The following is a 16,898-nucleotide window of genomic DNA, read 5'->3' on the forward strand; positions in this document are numbered from 1 at the left end:
GTGATCAGTGATCTTGCCAGACAGCAATGCTGTTTGTGATGCTGGAAAAGTTAGTGTTGTCTACAGTTTATTTGACTCCTCTAACAGATAAGATTATTTGCCTATGGTCTTCCACAAACTGAAATGTATTTATAGTTGCACTTCCTAAATGTGCGCATTGCGAAAGAAACATTTGTTCATTTCAGCACACACTGTTTTTCATTTGTATTCTTTTGAATGTTTTCAAAAATGATATATTTTGAAATATATCAAATTTTGATATCAACTTTTCAAATCTGTCATTTTTGATTTGCCCTGGTGTCTATAAAGTTTTGGAGCAACCATATTTAACAGCATTTATACATTTGAAGCATTAATGCCATGCATGGCATTCATGAATGCCAATGAAATTTTTATATTCTGAAAGGCAAGTGTATACTGATATAATCTTTGAATTTGCGTTATACTTTATTTGATTATTGTTTTTCCATAAATTGTATCTGTTAGGTTTGTGATGTAAGCTACAACTGTGACATGAGAATATTGTTCTGCAGTTATAAATTAAGAAGCTGAATAAAAATGTGCTGTGAATCCTCTTGCTATTAAAGCATTGGAATTTTTAAAAGGTTTACCTCATCAACATTCCCAAATATACCATACGATGGCTCCACAAATCATTTGCACAATGCAATAAGCCCTCTTCTGTATGGAAGCCTGTTTCCGCCACTGAATAAAAAATAAAACAAGGTAATTGCGATTTTTTTATCCCACAATTTAGACTTTTTTCCCAGAATTGTTTGATATAAACTCGCAATTCTGACTTTTTTGTATAACGCAACTACGAGTTACAAAGTAAGAATTGTGAGATATTAAGTCGCAATTCAGATTTTTTTTTTTGTAATTGCGAATTCATATCTCGCAATTCTGAGTTTACATCACGCAATTCTGACTTTAAAACTTGCAATTTGAGTTTATATCCAGAATTCTGAGAAAAAAATCTGAATTGTGAGATAAAAAGTTGCAATTAGGCTACACGCTAGAATGTATTTATTTGCAGTAAAGCTAAACGTCCATGTGTGCAACTCAGGCCTGGACCTGCTGTGAAATAACTAAAAAAAAAAAAAAAAAAAAAAAGATAAAATGTAGCTGTTATGTTGGATGTGTCATCATTAAATGAAACCAGAACAAGTGTAATTGCTTCATTCATACAGTTTTATTTACTGGATAACCCAAGTAAGATGTTAGTAATGACGTCTATACACAAAGGCATCTATAGTATTTCTGAGAATAACCAGTAATAATAGTGCATTTTTTCACTAAGCACATCAAATTTTATAATCTGCAGTTGATAACAGTAATAAATAATTTAGAAAACTATTTAAAGTCTTTTACTTAAAACACTGAACTCCACTGATTCCAGCGTAAAACAAGATTTATGCACGGCTGAAACAACCATCAACTCCGGACGAAAGAGGTAACAGATTCTGTTTGGTACATTCTCAACAAATATAAACACAATCTGTTTATATAACAAATATTATCACACATTGCTAAGAATGTTAAGAAAATTCTATTCAGAGAACATAGTTGGTCTTGCATTTAAGATTTGATCAATTTACCTCTTTGTACATTTCAAGGAACACTGCTGAAGTTTTTCTCCGTTTCTTTTATCTTGAGCACAACAGCAGCATTTCTGCTGCACACTAACATCTGATCATGCACACTGTAGCCTTCTAAGAAGCATGTCATTTAGCAGAAGTTTGGATGGAATTTGAAAACGCCTTTTAAAATAAAAGCAAAGTTGTGTAGCTCAGGGACAGCTGCAGTACAGTAGCACTGGTTTCCTAAACACCGAAATAAAGCAATAAGATCAGAAATGCAAAACACCACAATACATTTTGCTCCCTCAAGGCGATATTCAAATAATATATATATATATATATATTTTGTCTATGAACACTTCCCTGTGATCTCCGCCTGCTATTTAAGACATCAGTCATATCAAAGACACTTTCTTTCTATCTTTTTCTCTATACATGTCACTTTCCTAGTCATCTACGCAATATATTGAGCTAAAAAGTCAAAGCCTGCTTATTCTGTTATCTCCAACTCAAGGCATTTAACAGCTTCAAAATGTTGCAAAATGAACCTGAACATTGTTAATCCTGATTAAGTATTAAGTAGCATATGGGAGTATTATGAAATACAAGTTATCAAAGACATAAGATGACAATTGTTAGACTAACTGTTAAACCACACTGAACTACTTACAGCTTACATAAAACGTTCTACTTTGTGCTGGTGTAACATTCCAGTAACTCGGTCAAATCATCTGTTCAATAGCCTTTGATCCTCAAAACATATTACACTCTCACTCAGGACATTTTCATGTTTATCGAGACTCATCAGTAACGTTCTCATGTTGACCTGAACTCACAGGCGAGAATCAAATTGAAAAACAAAAATCGGAAAACTATGGAAACCCATTTCTGCCACTAAATAAAAAATAAAAAAAGGTAACTGCAACTTTTTATCTCACAATTCTGACTTTCTTCTCAGAATTGCGAGTTCATATCTTGCAATTTTGACTTTAAAACACAATTGCGAGTTATAAAGTCCAAATTGCGAGCTATAAAGTCGGAATTGCGAGCTATAACGTCAGAATTGCGAGATATAACGTCGGAATTGCGAGCTATAAAGTCGGAATTGCGAGCTATAAAGTCGGAATTGCGAGCTATAAAGTCGGAATTGTGAGATATAAAGTCGGAATTGCGAGCTATAAAGTCGGAATTGCGAGCTATAAAGTCGGAATTGCGAGCTATAAAGTCGGAATTGCGAGCTATAAAGTCAGAATTGCGAGCTATAAAGTCAGAATTGCGAGCTATAAAGTCGGAATTGCGAGCTATAAAGTCGGAATTGCGAGCTATAAAGTCGGAATTGCGAGCTATAAAGTCAGAATTGCGAGCTATAAAGTCGGAATTGCGAGCTATAAAGTCGGAATTGCGAGCTATAAAGTCGGAATTGCGAGCTATAAAGTCGGAATTGCAAGCTATAAAGTCAGAATTGCAAGCTATAAAGTCAGAATTGCAAGCTATAAAGTCAGAATTGCGAGATATAAAGTTGGAATTGCAAGCTATAAAGTCAGAATTGCGAGATATAAAGTCGGAATTGCGAGATATAAAGTCAGAATTGCGAGATATAAAGTCGGAATTGCGAGATATAAAGTCAGAATTGTGATAAAAAAGAAAGTCTGAAATTTGCAATTGAGAAAAAAAAAAAAAACGCAGAATATAATTGCGATATAAAGTGGCAATTCTGACTTTATAGCTCGCAATTGCATGTTATAAAGTCAGAATTGCAAGATATGAACTCGCAATTCTAAATAAGAAGTCAGAATTGCGGGATAAAAAGTCACAAACCTTGTTTTATTTTTTATTCAGTGACAGAAACAGGCTTCCGTAGTAAACAGTGAATGAATACCAAACAAGAAAATAAATAAAACCTCTGGACTGCAACAATTAATTAATTTTTTTTTTTTTAAATAAATAAAAATAGAACTAAAAAAACAAAACTGACCATAGGTTTGTCGTCTAAAGTGCATAGTTTCACAGTGGTGTTTAATAAACGTCAAAACAAAGTGCTGGGATCTTGAGCGGATGTGTCGGCCAAACATTTAACTACTATTTGCTCTAAACAAACTATTCACTCTGAGTCACATGAGAATTAAGCATATTGCATATTTACACAAGCAAAATCGAACTATTTTGTTAGCAGGTAACCAGACAATTTATAAAAAGCAGCAAACAAACACAAGAAATCACATGCTGTATTTTCTTTTAAATAATAATAAAAAATAATTTTAATATGCTTCTCAAGTTTCTAGACACTTGAAATATATGGCTACATACTGTTCTACTGAATTCTTTATGTTTTTAAATCAGAAGGATCTCACAAAAACATGTCTGAGTTTTTAATAACTGCAATTCTTTTTTTTGCATCAAATTTAGCTGAAATTCGCTAAAAAATATATTTTGTATTATTAAAATTTCCTTGCATTACAGTCATAAGAATCAGAATTTTTCTTATAAGAATAGGATTTGGGGGTTTTAAATGATCCTAAAAATAGGCTTAATTTACAATATAATTTATTTATTTTAATTTTGGTGTGAAACCTCTCGTTCTTGGTTTTGTGAGATTCACCCTACCAGGCATATGATTTACGTTAAGTTAGTTTGTTAACTCTGCTAGTCGTTAGTAACAATAATTAAGTCTCCTCTCTACACACTGGATGTTTAAGTTTTGACCTTCTACACAGATGTGGGTCTGTTTTCAAACCCGAAGCACAGATGCACTCAGGTGTCACACATGGCTGGAGATCCTCACATCTCATGTGCCTCAATCATTGGAGTAAGGCTTAGAAAAGTACAAAAACCCGTTTAGGTCTACTGCATTTGCAGGTTGTGGAGGGTTGGGTGTTGTATATCGTGTATAGGCACAGGGTTTATAGTGCAATCAACACATTCACACAAAGACCACGGCGCTATTAAAACTCTCAACACGTCCATCAAATTCATTCGGAAGCGCAAAGCCACTGAAGATGCATAATACTGCCAACTCACTGACTCTGCCCGGCTCTGTTCTCACTCAGGTCCTCTTTGGTTTTCTGAATGCAGGTGAAGATCTCTTTAAACAGGGCCTTGTATTCTGGCTGATGGAGCTCGTCTGCGAGGCAGACTGTGGTTGTCTGGCTTTTGCGGCGCTGTGCAGGAGCGGTGGGCGTCTGGACGGCTTTGTGCCTGAGGCTGTCTGCCCCCTGCTGGAAGCGGCGGAGCAGCTCTTCGTATTTCACCTGTAGTGCGCTGTACTGCGCGTCCACCTCGTTGAGAAGCGAGATCCCGCGCTGCTTCACCGCTTGAGCTCGGCGGATGCACGTGCGCTCGTGTCCGCGCCGGATATCTTCAGCTCGAGCCCCACGGACGTAGCTCTCGCTGCTGCAGCGCCGCCTCCCCTGAGGAAGCTCCGCCTCCAGCCCCGCCTCCTCCTCGTGCCCCACCCCCACAGCGAAGAAAACATTGTCAGGCAGCAGCGTGTCTGTCAGTCTTGCACCAGACGCCTCGGAGCGGCACAGCTGCCGGAGCTCCTCCACCTCGGCCTCCAGCTCGGCCTGTCGACGGCGCTCTCCCTCCAGCAGATCCAGACGCTCCTCCAGAGCACTGTTTTCTTGCACCATCAGCTCCGTCTCGCGCTCAGCCTCCACCCGTCGGACCCGCTCGGCCGCCAGCTGCACCTTGAGGTTTTGAAGGGTGTGCTGCAGGGTGGAGTTCTCCTCCTCCACACGTCTGTCATCCAGTGCAGGCCAGGACTTCTCCTCCTGCAGGCTCTCTGAGCTCAAGTACCTACAAGATGATTGGATCATGAGTCCTGCTCAACCATTTCTTCAGGAGTTGTTTATTATTATAGAGCATATGGACAACAAACTGGTACTGAACGGTTCCATAATCCTAGTAAAAAAAATTGCCACCCAGACAACATTCTGTGCAAAATTAAGATACTCTGTTAGTAATAACATGTGATCAATACATTCATAATAAGAGGCAAGTAGTATAAATGTGTATAAATGCTAACCCAGTGGTTCTTAATACTATTTTAATGACAGTAATATTAATTATATTTTAAAACTAATAATGTAAATAATTTAAAATTATTATATGGTTTGCACATAAATAATACGTATAGAGTTTCTCAACATTAGAATTGAGTGTCTGTTATGAATAAACTTTAAATGAACAATTTGCTTTTCTGAGATGTATCCACAGAAACCTGTTGCACACGGTTTACTTCCTGCTCTATATTGGCCTCAGCAGCATTGATCAGGGATTACTGGATTAAGGTCCAGATCAGATTCTATAACTCTACTGTATAAGCAAGATTTTCAGCACAAGGTCACACAATCAACCACACGAGAGCTTTCCAATGACAAGCTGAGACACGAGTGCGTGGGTGTTTGCGTGTTTCTCATGTGAATGATAGGGATTTGTTGACGTCATTTGGCTCACTTGTCTCGTTGCAGATCATAGATTTCTTTCAGACAGGACATGCTTTGGGCCCCGAGGCTGCGGCGGGCAGCTGCCAGATCTCTCTTGGACTGAGACGCCTTCAGCTCGTCCACCTGCTTCTGAAGACCCTCCATGTGCGTCTGCAGCCCATCTGTGGTCTCGGTCAGACTGCAGATAAAGAACAATGAGTCGAGGCATGTTCAGTGCTGTCGCAGAGGGACCTGGACGCGTCCTCACCTCTGGATCCTGTGCTGGGCCGTGCGGTTCTCCAGCACCAGCCTCTGGTTGCTTTTCTCCAGGTCTCGTGCTGCTAGGTCCAGCTGCTCATAAACTTTGGCATGCTGCTCGTTCATCTGCCTCAGGAGATCCACCTGCTTGGTCAGGTACTGCGAGAGGCAACACAGGCGCAAGCTTTTCAAATATTTGCCCATCAGACTGAACAACATGGATTTTCCTCCCTAGAGCTGGGGGATAATATTAACTCTAAACTACAGAATATTATACCGTCAAGTATTTTTAAAACCATTTATTTCACTTACAACATTCAAACCAGTTATAAAACCAGGATCAAGTGAACATCAAGCCATCAGCAGCTCTTTTCCATAAAACCCACATTCACATGCTTGAGATACAAGATCTAAGATGGAGATGTTAAGTACATACCACCTATAGTTTCTGAAAGTATGCATTGCGTCAAGCATCGTTTGACCTTTAAATCAATAACACGATGCACTGTTATCACATGAACTCATCACATGCATGTGAATGTGGCATCCAGGTACAATACTGGAAATGAATGCAATGTTTGATTCAATTTATGTTTAGCTCATTTGGTAGTCTGATCAAATAATCAAAATTAAGGTCACATTTGTAAGTGTAATTTTGTAATGTAACGATTTCATCAAGTTTTTCACCAGCTGTATCCAACTTTAGTTTCTCCATCACAAACGTAAACCACGCCAACTACTCATAAAATACTAAGACCTGGAACAGGACGTTTCAGATCCATACAGCATAAGATCTGAGCCACGGGGGAAGACTTAAACAGACCAGATGTGGTGGATTCTGGGAGCTGTGGGAGAAGTGTCACCTCAATCTCCTGCAGCTGCTCGTGATTGGTGGAGTACATCTGCTGAAGGCCCTGCTCCAGCTCATGGTTCCTGTCCAACAAAGTCTTGCCCAGCTCAGCAGCCAAATGGAGATCTGTCCCACACACACACACACACACACACACACACACACACACACACACATGGAGAAGACAGAACAGTAAACACTGAGTGTACTTAGTGGGGTTATCCTGCCAAACCCAGAGGCAGGAATGCTGAAGAGCAGAAACAGACGCCCAAACACAGTCACAGTCCACACCTACAACACACTTTCTCACAATAGCATCATTTTTCAGGGAGGATTCAGATGGACAATAACAGTGCTCGCTTCTGTAGCTTGACTGATTTACAGGAAACACACGCATGGTACTAAAATGCATCCCTTGAATATAAAGATATATTAAAGTTGCTATGAATAAAAGTATCTGCCTCTTGCAAAAAACGGTGAATCTAGTTATTGTCAGTGAAATAACAAAATGCATCAAGATCTAAATATTAAAACAAGTATAATGGATATAACAAGATATAATTGCATAAAATAGATGAATAATTAACATTTTCACCCGACCTGTGAGAAAGCCACGCATTTCCTAGCAACTGTAGTGCCAGTGTTCACATGAAACGTGGTATTTGAAATAAAATGATATATAAAGTTAGTCCTATCACTGGCGAGTCTCACCATGCTCCAGATCCCTCCTGCTGTACCACAGCTCCTCCTCACTGCCCTCGAACTCCTTCTCTACTATCACGTCCGTCAGCATCTCGACTCCAGGGAAAGCTTTAGGCCGACAGGAATCGCCCGTTTAGTTTCTCTTCCCGTTTATTTTGAGACATCTGATGGATAAACGCCGGTGAGCGGCAGCCCGGTTCTCAACGCTTCAGTCCCCAGCGGTGTGAACCGGTGTCTACGGCAACGTGGCAGACTCGGCGATGGAGCGTAGACTGGATAACAACAAGAACGGAGCTTTGCGTTAACCAATTGGAGGGCGAGGGCGGGGCTTTGGCAGCGTCTTGTCCAATGACGGTTTACTAGTGGATCAATTTGCGTACAAGCCACGCCCACTTCTGTAATCAGGGAGTGGTGCACTGCACTGTTTTTAAAACCGAATAAGCTCAGCTGTGGATTTACCCACAATTTAAAGGGTTACTCCACCGCAAAATGAAAATTTTGTCATTATTCACTTACCCCCATGTCGTTCCAAACCCGTAAAAGCTTTGTTCGTCTTCAGAACACAATTTAAGATATTTTGGATGAAAACCGGGAGGCTTGTGACTGTCCCATAGACTGCCAAATAAATAACAGTGTCAAGGTCCAGAAAAGTATGAAAGACATCGTCAGAATACTCCATCTGCCATCAGTGATTCAACCATAATGTTATGAAGCGACGAGAATACTTTTTGTAAACAAAGAAAACAAAAATAATGACTTTATTCAACAATTCCTCTCCTCTGTGTCTCTCCAAATCAGCATAGTGCCATTTTGGAGAATCTGAGCGGTATGCAGGCCTCGCACGCTCTTCTGTGTCAGCCGCACCACAAGGATACGTTTTTTACGTGTATTTACACTTTGGTTTGAAAGCAAACAGCACATTGGCTGAAACAATGACCCAGATGTAGTAAAGTGGCTATTAAAACACTTGAGCATTTGTGATGTATCCACTGTTTTAATACCATCTTCTGTTAAGCAATGGGGAAGACCTGAAACAGATCTATTACAAGCCAGAAACTATGTTTTTCCAGAACTTTTATTTGTTTTATCAAGAAATCATATAGGTTTATTAAAACATTTTATTTTCTGAAAAATGTAACACAGACTTCCATGAACATTTTTAGCTAATGATGCATTCATCTAGAGTCTAGACGAACTTTAAGTTGGCTTGAGAAAGCCAGACCAGAAAGTTTGAAAAAGTTGAAGAAGTTTAAGTAGTTTTAAAAGCTTAAAGTTTGAATGTTTTGAAGGCAATCCAGTCTGTCAGAGATAGATAAATAGATAGATAGATAGATAGATAGATAGATAGATAGATAGATAGATAGATAGATAGATAGATAGATAGATAGATAGATAGATAGATAGATAGTTGCTAGGTTGTAGCTATGCAGTTGCTAGATGCCCCATCTATGGTTATATCACAACTCTGGCACAGTCTCTGGCTCCTGTGCTGGCTGTGTTGGTCCTGAACCAGTATGGCTACGCAGGAATAAAAGAGGTTGGGAAGTCTGCAGATCCAAGGTAAGTTCACCTATCAAATATCACGATACAGTTTATAAAAGCATAACAGATGTTTCAGAACGGATTGTTTTTGAATATTATTTCAGCTTTCTGTAATCACTGTACAGTAAGCAGCCAATGGTCTGCCGTCCTCTAGTGGGGGATAAGGTCCATTGCAGTCAAGCAAAGATAAATGATCTGAAACGTAGGAAGCTGTAATGCATGTACAGTAAAAGTACAGTCAGCCAGTCCTTTTTAAAAACGAAACCCCAAAGTGAAGTGAAGTTGAGAGGCATTGTGTCATCGCAAAGAGGTTTATTTTGTGATAATGACCAGCTGTCTGCACGCTATCCCACTTAATCCACTCTACTTATACCAAATAAATAATGTATGTAAAATATTAGTTTGAGTGTAAATGATTTGATTATGGAGTGGAATGCTGTGGTTGATCGGTCAGAATCAAGAGAGTCATGTAATAACTTTCTATGTGACACATTCTCCTCTTTTGCACTCATGTTAAGCTAAAAGTGCAAAGTAAGCTGCTGGCGTGAGTTATGATTGTAGCTACAGATAAAATAATCTAATTTTAAAAGACACTGAAGTGTATTAAATGAACAGTAAGCTATTAACGGTATATTTTAATATTTTAACAGAAAATTATTATTATTATTATTTTTTTTTTTTTACTTTTATATATATATTTTTTACTTTTTAATATCTGATAATGAGTGTATATTCAAGCCTTTCCTGTTGATTTACACAGAACATTAATCTTGTATATATTTATTTGTTTATTAGTTGGTGGGAAAAGTTTTATGATTGTTACTTGTTATTTTTTTATGTCAATAAACTTGACTTTATGCTCAAACACTGTCTTGTGAATTTGATATGTGCATTATGGAGCAAAGGATGCAATTAAAGAATGCAATAAAACTAATTATTAATATATATATATATATATATATATATATATATATATATATATATATATATATATATATATATATATATATATACACACACACTGTATATAATAATATATATTTATAGATCACAATAAATTACTGTAATAAATCAGTGTATTGTTACAGTAGTAGTCCTAATGAATGGAATGGAGAAAAATGAAAAAACAAGCTAAATTCAAGTCAAATTTCCAGATGCATTACTGAGGATTTATAAATATCTACTTTTCATGATATATAAGTAAAGTTATAATATTACTGGTGAAACGTGACCTGGACACATTTTCGTTGGATCCCGCACATTTTATTATTCCCACACTGTATTTACTTTTCTTAGTTACTTAAAGTTCGGGTAACACTTTACAATAAGGCTCCATAAGTTGATGTCATTAATGTATTAACATGAACAATACATTACAGTATTTATTAATGTTAGTTAAGGAAAACACAGTTGTTCATTGTTAGTAGATGTTAATTCATAGTGCATTAACTAATGTTAACACGCAAAACTTTTGATTTTAATCATGCAAATGTTGAAATTAACAGTAACTAAGATTAATAAATGCTGTAGAAGTAGTTCATGCAAGCTCATGTTAACTAAAAAGTGGTTAGTCAACCTTATAGTAAAGTGTTACCAAAGTTTGTAACTTTACATTTGGATATTTATTATTCCTACCCATGTTTTCTTTCCATTATATGCTGTTGTTGTTTTCGTGGAAATGTGTTCATTATTTGGCGCGCTCAAGACATTATCAGATGCGCTTCCGCAGTAAACATTGCGCTTTTATTTTGAAAGCAGTTCTGTTGTGTTCGGTTTCCGGTCTCCATGTTCAGCCGGACTCAGAAGAACTGCCTTGTCCAGGTTTCGCCAGGAGTTTTACTCTCTTATGTAATTAATCTGTACGAGTTTTAGAGCGAATTAATTAGTAATGTACCCGTGCCTTTGATGACATGCTCAGTAAGGTTATCTCTGGGTAGTAGAGGGACGCTTTATTTCTCAGGTGAGTGTTGCGTTGACACCTGACTAGCGTTAGCTGTTAGCCGCTAATAGATCAAGAGATCAGTGGCGCAGAACAACTCCGAGAAGCGGTGTGAACACTATTAACAGGTGTAACCGTGTGTGTGTGTGTGTGTGTGTGTGTGTGTGTGTGTGTGTGTGTGTGTGTGTGTGTGTGTGTGTGTGTGTGTGTGTGTGAGAGAGAGAGAGAGAGAGAGAGAGAGAGTGAGATTGCGCGCGCGTGCGTGCGTGTGTGTGTGTGTGTGTGTGTGTGTGTGTGTGAGAGAGAGAGAGAGAGAGTGAGAGTGAGAGTGCGCGCGCGTGTGTGTGCGTGTGTGTGTGTGTGTGTGTGTGTGTGTGTGTGTGTGTGTGTGTGAGAGAGAGAGAGAGAGTGAGAGTGCGCGCGCGTGTGTGTGTGTGTGTGTGTGTGTGAGAGAGAGAGAGTGAGAGTGCGCGCGTGTGTGTGTGTGTGAGAGAGAGAGAGTGAGAGTGCGCGTGTGTGTGTGTGTGTGTGTGTGTGTGTGTGTGTGATGCTGTCAGTCTGAACTGAACTGAGTCAGAAGAGATTGCTCTTTGTTAAGGAGCGCTTCATTTCATGTTTACTTTATGGTCAAATATCGAAAACCTGTCAGAAATCTGTCTAGCTCTTATTTCAGATCTATAAGAAATTATATTTTTAGTTTTTATCCCCTCACTGGGCACAGCGATCTAGCATAATGTATAATTAATTAACTTTTTAAATGTATTTATTTTGCATTGCAGTAATATAGTTATAACACTCTTAATAAAGTTCTAATTCTTTATACATACATGCATACATATATATATATATATATATATATATATATATATATATATATATAAAATAATTAATTGCATTGTATGTCATTGTTGTATCTGTTGTAGTGCCTTTAATGTTGTTATTATTACTATTCACTTATTTTACTATTAATAAATTAAAATAACTGTCTCATCATTCTTTAATTCATGTTGGCCAGATTAGTAACTCCTTTATTTATTTATTAATTTACGTACTATGTTGATTCCCTCATTAACATATTGTAATAATCCAGGCTGTTAACTTCTAAATGTGATTTTATTATGATTATTAATATTACTACTTGGCTATGTGGATTTCTTCTTTATTAACATATTGAACATTTTAACATATTAACAGCAGAGTCCATATTGGACAGTTAATTAACTTGAAAATTACTGACTAAATTTGATGATATTCTTCTTATTTATTTTTTCTCTCTTTTACTATGTTGATTTGTTCTTTATTGACATGTTGTAATACACCCAGGCCAGCAGAGTCCATATTGGTCAGATTATTAAATATCAGGTTATTACATAATTGGCTAAATTTGATGATGATATTATTATTATTATCATTATTAAATGTATTTTTACTCTTTTACTATGTAGATTTGTTTCCTTGATTAGCAGATTGTAGTAAGCCAGCAGATCCAGAGGCCTAAATGAGTTTGATTTCTTTCAGTTATGGACCCTCTGAACCGGGTTGATGTCATGCACCTTCAGGAGTCTCTAGATCTGTCCGTGGGCTGCAGGCGGAGTCCTGTAAAGACGAACTCCATGGAGGGGCTGGATCTGGTGAAAAAGCCCAGCTGGTGTGGCATTACCTCAGGGAGCAAGAGCGTTAACATGTCCGAGTCTCGATACATCAGCAAACACAATTCACCCGATCGCCCCGAACCAGGACCGAAGCATCATGGGTCAAGGACTTGTGGCACGTCATCCCACGTGCCCTGCTCCGTGCCGTCACCCCTGATCAATGGCTTGCCATCCGTGGCTCACCACAGACCGACCACAGACCAAGCGTTTGCAGATGACAGTGATCACCGTATGGAAATGGAGGATGTGTTAACGCAAACTAAAAATGGTCTCAAAACAGCAGATTCTGTGTTGGGAGGCAGGATGCATCCACAAGACATGTTGACCAGTTGTGGTGAAACATACTTGAGGGACACGCTGTCTAAGGGCTCATCATGTTTACCTCAGGACGCCAGCGCGGCTGCATACACACTACGTTCCACCAGCTCACCATCCATTGAAACGCTCGCATCCGAATGTACCGGCGCTAAAAGAACCTCTCCACGCTCCGTCGAATTCGTCTCTAGTGCAGATGACAGTGACGTCATTGAGGTGCCAGTCAGCAACTCCAGATGCAAGACGCCTCCGAGCTGCTGCTTCCGAACTCACAGTGTCATAGTTACTGAGAGAAGACGAGGAAATTCCTCCATGAAGCAAGAAGCTGCAATGGACTGCTCTCCCAAACACGTGAACAATGTCTGTGCCCTGGATGAAGCTGAATTTGAAGCCCGTGACGGTAGAGCCGACTCTGAATCCAAGTCGTTGCTGTCGTGGATGGAGTCGGTCTGTATTCCCATATCTCCAGAAGACAGTGATCAAGACATGGATGCTGCTTTTCCCAAAAACTTCCCATCTACCTCAGATGCAGAAAACACAAGCGTCTTCAAGTCTCCACAGAGTGGGGCTTCTTCTTCAGCGTCCAGCCGTCAACGGAAAACTCCGGCCTCGAAGAGTAGGAAACGGGTGAAACCGAGACCCAAGAAACCCGCTAAGAGAGTGAGAGCGCCGCCGGCCGGCAAATCGGCAAAGAGAAGACGCCGAAAACCTCGCTCATCTGGACCTCCATCCATGTTTTCTTCTCAAGAGCCGGAGATCGAACTGAAATATGCAAAGCACAAGGAAGAGAAGAAGGACAGCAGGCCGGACGGCTTCGCCCCGTACGTTCACATGGAGTTCTCGTCCTGCACAGTCGTCAGTTTTAGGGAAGAAGATGTTTATTCGACGAAGAAAGGGTCAGCAGGTGGTCTCGGGGGTCATCCCGAAGACGTCCTGTTTGCAGCTGGGCCGTGTTGGCTCTGACGCCAGGTCGCAGGTCAGGCGTTTCTGCTGCTTGTGTGGAAGAGCTGGCAATGTTGAAGGCCTTGGGGACTTGCATGGACCGTACTGCTCCAGCGGAGCTCAGGCCGTCTGTAAGTCCGACAGCAGTCCTCCTGCCCAAAAGCAGGAACCTGACTGCAGCGATTTGGACTCGCTCTACAGTTTGGAGGACGGTGCGTCCCAGTCTGTGAGACGGCAGAGGAAGGAGAACTGCTCGGAGAGCGTTGACTGTAGTGAGCACTGGATACATGAGGACTGTAGCATTTGGACTGCAGGCATCTTTTTGGTCAAAGGGAAACTCTACGGATTGGAGGAAGCCGTCCGGCTTGCACAAGGAACAGTAAGTCCTTTTCTTCCCCTGTCAGAGGGAATCTAGTGAAGAAATGTCTGGGTCATATTTCTCCCTAAAACCAAAAGAAAAAGAAATTATATTTTGATTCAAAATCTGTTTCTTGTTTGTGTTTTGTTATTGTCTGACGGTTCTCGCTATATATAATAACACCGTCTGACTCTTCTGGATCTGTAAAGTGCTGTTGTGTTTGGTTGTTGCAGGTGTGTTCGTACTGTCACATGGTTGGTGCAACTTTGGGATGTTTCTTCAAAGATTGCCCCAATAAGTACCACTTCCCCTGTGCCCTGCAGTCAGGTAATGGTCATCAGTTCTCGGGAGACCATGCAGACAGAATCCAAAAGTAATGCAGTGTACATTGTACAAAACTACAGTGTCAGTTTGGTTGCACAAAAAAAAACCCTAAATCTTTGTTTTAAGGCAGTGGTGAATGACAAATGTGTTTCAGGGCTGTGTTCATAGAGTCAGAGAATGAGGTACAAAGATACCTCCTGAAATTGATTTCGTACAGACTTCTGAGGCAGCATAACGGTTTAATGATCTACAATAAAATAAATAAACAGGTTTGGGAACCGCTGTTTGAAGTCATTTCAGAGCAAAATATTAGAGCTTTTCACACTTGAAATAGTAAACCATGTTTATGTTGCTTCACGTTGCACACTGTTCATAATTTACGCAGTGTGAAAAGCCCTATTGAGATTTTAGCTGCTTGTAAGGCGTCAGTTTGTTTCCCATTTCCGGCTGTTCTGGGGTTTCTCTCTCATCTCTGTTTTGGTGCACTGATGCTCGTGTTTTTTCATCTTATCTGCGCTCTTGTGTCTCCACACAGACAGTGCGCTCAACGAGGAGAACTTCACCATAAGATGCCCGAAGCACAAGGTGACTCAGAGATATTGATTCAGCTGGAGTTTCTCCAAAACAATGAGTTTAAGTTCTGAAAGTGACACGAGTTTGCAGCATAATCGACTGCAGTACGGGGTTTCTCAGCTTTATTGTCTTCCTCTTGCATCATCTTCACTGCTGATAATAATCACTCATGTGTTTTCAGAATAAAACATCCAGAGTGAGCGTTAGCAGGCTGAAGAACAGATGACATTTGGGAGGTGCTGAAATGTCTTTGAAGGTATTTAACTGCACTAACTGGATTTGAAAAAATCAGAGTGGGGTGGGGCGAGGTTAGAACACTTGGTTGAGTGCATCAGACAAGACCACGACGAAAAAGTGCTGCTGCAGAGTTACTGCATCAGAGAAAATGAAGAAGAAATCAGCTGCTGTAGCGTCAAGTTTTCGCCCTTGTCTAGGAAACGCTGTTTTTTTTTTTTTTTTTTCATAAATTGCTGACAGTACAATACTGGACAGTGATGTAATCTGCAGAATTTACATTTCAATTATGAGACTATGGTATAAATAAATGTAACTGTATAACAGTTTCACTGCAATTCATGTTATAAAGTTAGAATAATACATATTTTAGGGGGAAGTCGTGGCCTAATGCTTAGAGAGTTTGACTCCTAACCCTAAGGTTGTGGGTTTGAGTCTCGGGCCGGCAATACCACGACAAAACGACAACAAAAACGTTACCACTCTAAAATGTCCTGCAATATCCGTGCATGCAATTGTTCTGCGCGATACTCTTGTTCAATATTCTCGGGGTCTGAATCTGGCTCAAATTGACATGGCAATATTGACGCCATCCTTAACAGAACTTGCTGCTTTGTCAAGGGGCATGGCAGTACTGAAACACTGCCTAAGCTGTTCACCAGTCACAACACACTGGGACAGCTAACCAATCACATCACATTTAGTTTTTCAGAAGGCCGGCCTTTATCAAACCCCAAAAAAACGACATTAATGACCCACCCTCATAACAAACCAAGCTACTTTAAAGGGATAGTTCACCCAAAAATCAAAATTATGTCATTAATGACTCACCCTCATGTCGTTCCAAACCCGTGAGACCTCCGTTCATCTTCGGAACACAGTATAAGATATTTTAGATTTAGTCTGAGAGCTTTCTGTCCCTCAATTGAGAATGTATGTACGGTATACTGTCCACGTCCAGAAAGGTAATAAAAACATCTTCAAAGTAGTCCATGTGAAGTCCATTTACTGAAGCATCGAAAATACATTTTGGTCCAAAAATATCAAAAAAATATCAAAAACTACGACTTTATTCAGCATTGACTTCTCTCCCGGGTCTGTTATGAGCGCGTTCACAGCACATCCGGTTCGCGAACGAATCACTCGATGTAACCGGATCTTCTTGAACCAGTTCACCAAATCGAACTGAATCGTTTGAAACGGTT

At 39.7% G+C, this 16,898-nt stretch overlaps 2 protein-coding genes across 3 annotated transcripts; one reads left to right on the forward strand and one right to left on the reverse strand.

Moving 5' to 3' along the window:
- Nucleotides 1-4,083: 4,083 nt before the first annotated feature.
- LOC109063868 (cerebellar degeneration-related protein 2-like) lies at nucleotides 4,084-8,101 on the reverse strand. Its single transcript, XM_019080874.2, has 5 exons — nucleotides 7,824-8,101; nucleotides 7,126-7,238; nucleotides 6,273-6,421; nucleotides 6,036-6,203; nucleotides 4,084-5,375 (listed from the first exon to the last, which is right to left on the reverse strand). Exons 1-5 carry the CDS (start codon nucleotides 7,903-7,905, stop codon nucleotides 4,595-4,597), a joined length of 1,293 nt encoding a protein of 430 aa, XP_018936419.2. The 5' UTR covers nucleotides 7,906-8,101; the 3' UTR covers nucleotides 4,084-4,594.
- A 3,005-nt stretch (nucleotides 8,102-11,106) lies between these two features.
- Nucleotides 11,107-15,471, forward strand: si:ch211-165g14.1. 2 transcript variants are annotated; one of them, XM_042731550.1, is made up of 4 exons: nucleotides 11,107-11,423; nucleotides 12,814-14,583; nucleotides 14,796-14,889; nucleotides 15,422-15,471. In XM_042731550.1, the coding sequence occupies exon 2, from the start codon at nucleotides 12,816-12,818 to the stop codon at nucleotides 14,223-14,225; it is 1,410 nt and encodes a 469-aa protein (XP_042587484.1). In that variant the 5' UTR covers nucleotides 11,107-11,423; nucleotides 12,814-12,815; the 3' UTR covers nucleotides 14,226-14,583; nucleotides 14,796-14,889; nucleotides 15,422-15,471. The 2 variants fall into 2 exon arrangements, with proteins under 2 accessions (XP_042587484.1, XP_042587481.1); XM_042731547.1 differs by having other exon boundaries at nucleotides 11,108-11,316.
- Nucleotides 15,472-16,898: the final 1,427 nt, after the last annotated feature.

Source organism: Cyprinus carpio, chromosome A3 (genome assembly GCF_018340385.1).
Source record: "Cyprinus carpio isolate SPL01 chromosome A3, ASM1834038v1, whole genome shotgun sequence".
Classification (NCBI taxonomy): Eukaryota; Metazoa; Chordata; class Actinopteri; order Cypriniformes; family Cyprinidae; genus Cyprinus; species Cyprinus carpio.

What these genes read in the sequence shown, in the direction of transcription:
- LOC109063868 (XM_019080874.2), bottom strand. Translation starts at nt 7,905, where the DNA reads ATGCTGACGGACGTGATAGTAGAGAAGGAGTTCGAGGGCAGTGAGGAG. An exon ending in AGCAGCTGCAGGAGATTGAG is followed by an intron (nt 6,422 to 7,125) that starts GTGACACTTCTC and finishes TGCCTCTCGCAG; the next exon opens with TACCTGACCAAGCAGGTGGA. An exon ending in TATGATCTGCAACGAGACAA is followed by an intron (nt 5,376 to 6,035) that starts GTGAGCCAAATG and finishes ATCATCTTGTAG; the next exon opens with GTACTTGAGCTCAGAGAGCC.
- si:ch211-165g14.1 (XM_042731547.1), top strand. Translation starts at nt 11,262, where the DNA reads ATGACATGCTCAGTAAGGTTATCTCTGGGTAGTAGAGGGACGCTTTAT. An exon ending in AGGGACGCTTTATTTCTCAG is followed by an intron (nt 11,317 to 12,813) that starts GTGAGTGTTGCG and finishes GATTTCTTTCAG; the next exon opens with TTATGGACCCTCTGAACCGG.